The 5,124-nt window shown below is 53.3% G+C and overlaps 1 protein-coding gene across 1 annotated transcript; it reads left to right on the forward strand.

Moving 5' to 3' along the window:
- Positions 1-3,878: 3,878 nt before the first annotated feature.
- Positions 3,879-4,467, forward strand: LOC109765336 (uncharacterized). The gene has a single exon (XM_020324132.4). It carries the CDS (start codon positions 3,996-3,998, stop codon positions 4,296-4,298), a length of 303 nt encoding a protein of 100 aa, XP_020179721.1. The 5' UTR covers positions 3,879-3,995; the 3' UTR covers positions 4,299-4,467.
- Positions 4,468-5,124: the final 657 nt, after the last annotated feature.

The raw sequence follows: 5,124 nt of genomic DNA on the forward strand, positions 1-5,124 counted from the left end.
AGACTGTAGAGCCGGCATCCATCTTATCAGATGAATGTATTATCTCTTTGACCCGGCGAACCCAATGGGTTGTAGACTCACCCTCCTGCTGCTTACAGTTAGTCAAATCCACAATGGACATAGACTGCCTACAGGTATCTTTGAAGTTTTGGATGAACCGGGCTTTTAGCTCAGCCAAAGACCCGATAGAATTCGGTGGCAGCCCTTTCAACCAAGTGCGGGCAGTCCCATCTAACATCATGGTGAAGTACTTGGCCATTGCCGCTTCACTGACCTCCAGCAACTCCATAGCCATCTCGTAACTCTCGATCCATGCTCCGGGTTGCAAATCAGCTGTGTAATTAGGCACTTTCCTTGGCCCTTTGAAATCCTTGGGCAGACGTTCGTTACGGAGAGCCGGCACCAGACAAGGAACACCTCCAGTCCTCGTAGGTATACCCACGTCGATGGAAGCCGTCGGATAAGCCGGGGGTGGCTGGTAAGCCGTCAACTGAGGCACCTGCTCTGCCTCTTGCCATGCTCTGTCTTGGTCTACCGCGTGAAAGGCTCCGTTATGAGCCGGGCCGTGGCCAGGAGGCAAGTCATGGCGTCTGACATTACTTGAGCCGGTCGCTGAGACCATGTGTCTGCTATAACTCGGGCTCCGGCCCGGACGAGGGGTTGAATGAATCATGTCCCGGCTATAAGAATATGCCTCTTGCTGCGCCAGAGCCGTCTGAAGGAGTTCTCTGACCCGGCGGGTTTCAACCGCCGTTGGAGAGTCACCATCAATTGGGAGAGCCGCCAGCCGCGCCGCCGCGGCGACCATGTTTTCCAACGGGTTGGCATAATGACCCGGTGGTATTGGCACGTACTGAGGCGGGGCAGGGTTCACCCGGGGAGGTCCCATCACTTGGGGCTGAATTGGCGTTCCAGCCCCGGGCACTATGATCTCTGGCGGGTTACTAGGCCCTGCCCTAGGCGTGTTGAAGAGGTTTCGAGGATCGTAAACCGGAGGGAGTCGAGATTGGGCTTTTTGATGCCTCCTTCTCATGACCTCATTGGACGCGTTTTGATCCATCGTGAGCCGGAAAGACTGTGCCTGGATCAGCTGAGTCTGGGCGTCGAGAGCCGCCCTCTTTGCAGCCATCCTGATCCCTTCCGCTGCCAGATCCTCCTTGGCTTTTGCTAGATCCAACTTTAACTGTGCCACCTCCGCGTCATGCTGAACTTGATCCGCCGGGGCAACCGTAGCGGTCAACAGGACCGTCATCTTGTCTGTGAGATCCATCAGCACCAGAGCCGGCGAGGGCACAGGGCTTCCTGACCCGGCGGCGGGGTTTTGAATAGGTTGTGCGCCGGCCATGAAGATTCCAACCCGGCTCGGCGGCTCAAAGGGGTCCGGAATGCTGTCGCCATCGGAACAACCCCTGAGCCTGCCATCTTGAAGTTGATACAACGAGTTTGACTCATCCGTAGACGACTCGCCGTCAGAGCCGGCGGCCGTCTCATCAGCAGATCTAGATCCTTCAGAGAGTCCTCCATGGACACATCCCACGAAAGCATGCTTCAGGGCAGGTAAAGCCCGGGCGGGTCGTGCGCGCTGAGCCGTCTCGATGAGATCGGCGCAGAGATCCGGCTCAGGGCCCGGCTCACCAATCTTGCCAATGAAGAAATGGATGCGCCGAAGGGGACCCGGCACCCGTACTCGATTGAGCTGGCGTCGGGGCCCCAGTTTGCGTCGTCGATGTAGAGCTTGCCGCGACGACTCTTGGTCATCCGGCCCACAGCGTATCCCTTGAGCCCTTCGAAGCTTCCCTTCAAGAACTCAAATCCACCATGCGTCAGCCCCACGGTGGGCGCCAACTGTCGTGGAATTGTCACGGCAGATGTCCTCGTGCAAGGACTTAGTCGTGGAGCCATCGCAGCTAGGAAGCTTAAAGGGGTTAAACGGGACAAGGAACACGAGGGTTATACTGGTTCGGCCCCTTACGGTGAAGGTAAAAGCCTACGTCCAGTTGAGGTGGTATTGATTAGGGTTTCGACGACCAGGAGCTAGAAAGTCCTGCCCGGCTATCGATTTGGTCTTACTTGTCCTTAAACCTCCGCCGGGTCGTCCCTTTATATAGAGAGGTTGACGCCCAGCGGCTCTCAGAGTCCCGGCCGGCTCATAACAGTGTCCGGCTCGGACTCTTAACAACTCTTGCCTTACACTACAAGTTTCACCATAACGGCGGTTATCACTACGGGCTTTAAGCCATCTCCGGGTCTTAAGCCCATTATTGACCCGCCGTCTTCAAGTCTGGTACTGGGCTTCGCGTGATGACCATTATGACGTACCCGGCCCCTCCTGGGCGGGTGACTCTAATGGTTATATCCTCAACACGCCGGGCGGCGGCGGCCGGGGCGTGCGGCGGCGGCCGGCGAGACGGCGCGGCGGCGCCGAGGCGACGGGGTGGCGCTGGAGGAGGAGGAAGGAGCGGCGGGCGTCGGGCGGAGGCCGGGCCGGGGGGCCCGCGCGGGCCGGGCGGGCCGTGGCGGAAGGCGGCCGGCGGAGGCCACGTGGCAGCGGTTGATTGGCCCGGGGCGGCGGCGCGATTTGTCCGGCGAAGGGCGGACGTGTCCGGCGCGCGGAGGGAGAGGGCAAGGGTTTTGGACTGCGAATGTTTTCGGGAGGGGATGCATATATATAGCTAGAGGGAGCTAGGAGAGTCCAAATGAGGTGCGGTTTTCGCCCACACGATCGTGATCGAACGACCTAGAGCATGGAAGAGAGTTTGGTGGGTTTTGGGTTGGTTTTGTGGCGTGTTTTGCTGCACACACAAACAGACTTTGCGGATGCCCGGTTAACCGTTGGAGTACCAAACGACCTCCAAATGGAACGAAACTTGACCGGTGGTATACCAAGGCCACTTGACAAGCCTCGGTCCATTCCGAGAACGTTTGACACCCGCTCACGAAAGAAAAACAAGAGGGGTGCACCGGAGGAGGTGGGAGCGCCGGATTGCAAAACGGACAACGTGGAAAATGCTCGGATGCATGAGACGAACACGTATGCAAAATGAGATGCACATGATGACATGATATGAAATGCAAGACATGAAACAAAATGCAAAACGAAAGACAAAACCCGACCACGAAGGGAATATCATACACATAGCCGAAAATGGCAAGAGTTGGAGTTACAAATATGGAAAGTTACATCCGGGGTGTTACATGAGGCTTGCCCATTCGTTGACACTTAGATCGGTTGGTTTTCTCAGCTTGTCAGGTGGACGGCTTTTTGAGGCCACCGGATTAGATGATGTCCGTTGAGGCTGTCAGGGCACATCTATATACTTGTAGGTTTAGCAACTTGGTTCGCCAAGAAGGTGGCTTTGGGTTGATCTATTTATTTGTTTTGTCAGACTCATTTAATAAAGATGGTTGTATGCATCATTTTTTATGAAAAGTCTAGAGTAATTTTTTTTAAAGGCAGGCCGATGCATGTAGCTTCTGCTTGCGCAGGGTCAGAGAAAGGGTCCGACCATGAGAAAAAAGACTACCGACAATGTGTTTTCAAAGATTGGACGCTAACGGATTCCGTGGCACCTAACCCCCTTCTAGGTGGCAGTCCGAATCTTCTATCACTACTACGAAATTCAAAGCCGAGACGATATGATTTGACCGAAAAGTCAGTATACAGCAGCAAAGGAATATCTAATCCAACGGTGATGTGCTTCTCAACCTCACGTCACGCTACGGGTAAGAATAGGTCAAACCCGGATGTCCTTGTCCGCACGCGCAGGCATGGTGGAGACAGAGTAGACTCCATCTAATCCAACCCCACACGGCACGGTCGCAATCCTCTAGACTCCGGCTCGTGCGTACTCTGCTTCCGCGTGCCCTCCGAATTCCAACCGGAGACCCGCACGCACAGGGCGACCCTATAAAATCCCAACCCCGACGTCCAGCTGGATCACCAAGCAAACAAGAATATCTTCCTTCGTTCTACCAGCAGCAGCAAGTAATCCTTGATGCCAGACTGCCTGATCAAAGCATCCGGCAGTAGAGGATCCATGGCTATGGAGAGGTTCTTCACGGCGCTCGTCTTCTGCGAGGCCCCGCTGGACGGCTACGGCACATCGGTGCTTACCGCCGGCACGGTCAAAAGGCTGGTCTCAGGTGGCCGCCACGCGACGAAGCCAGCAGTGGCTAACAAGCCGGACTCTGAGAAGGCGCAGGGTTACTTCACTGGCAAGCCGACGGCGCAGCGGCGCCCCGGGTTCGAGCTCGCGTTCGACGGGCTCAATTGCTTTGACACCATCGTCATGCACTAAGCAAGTCAGTGTCATGCCGGCTTTCTTGATTTTGATCAGTAATTCTGTATAGAATTGGATCGGTTAGATGCTTGACACGTACTTGGGGCTGTGATTTTTTTTGTTCATTCGATTGTACTGTTCGACTGGTGCATAAGCTTCAATACAAACGAAAAGAGTTTAAAGGGGATATCTACAAGTATCAGCTTATGGCTTCGATTCCAAGTTCATGTAGATCATTCAGCCAGTCTACTGTTTGACTATCTCTGTTGGACTTGTCTCTCACGACGTTGAATATTTTTCCGGTCTGCTTTCCAGTGCATGTTAATTAGTCGCTGCCTGAAAAGTAGTATAAGAGGAAGAGAATATCAGTGAGGAGAGAACAAAACTACAGTCTCTGCATGTGTGCAGAATTGTACTAGGTGTTCGATTTTACACGCCAAGCTTGCCATTTGGCAAAAGAATAGTCTGACCTTGCATAGCAATGTTGGACAGAAACAAAAGTAGTATCTAAAAGCAGAGCAGCCGGCAAGTGATGTACTGCAGTCTCGATCTTGCAGATATGCATGAGTATGTGCAGGTTATTGGGGCATCTCCATAAAAACAGATACGCAAAACGTTCATGAAAGATGTCTGAATATGTCCGTGGACAACGGATAGGGGACGGCCATCCAACCCTGTGAACCAAATTTTCCTTATTTTTTTATATATATTCGGAGCACTTAAATATCTATGGTAAACTAGGTGACTACCCCACAGGTTGCGACAGGGTTTTTAAAGATTAATTCCTGATGAGTTGTGTATGAAGAAAATGATCTAAAACAAAAACTACTATTTTTAATGTGAA

Source organism: Aegilops tauschii, chromosome 7 (assembly GCF_002575655.3).
Source record: "Aegilops tauschii subsp. strangulata cultivar AL8/78 chromosome 7, Aet v6.0, whole genome shotgun sequence".
NCBI lineage: Eukaryota > Viridiplantae > Streptophyta > Magnoliopsida > Poales > Poaceae > Aegilops > Aegilops tauschii.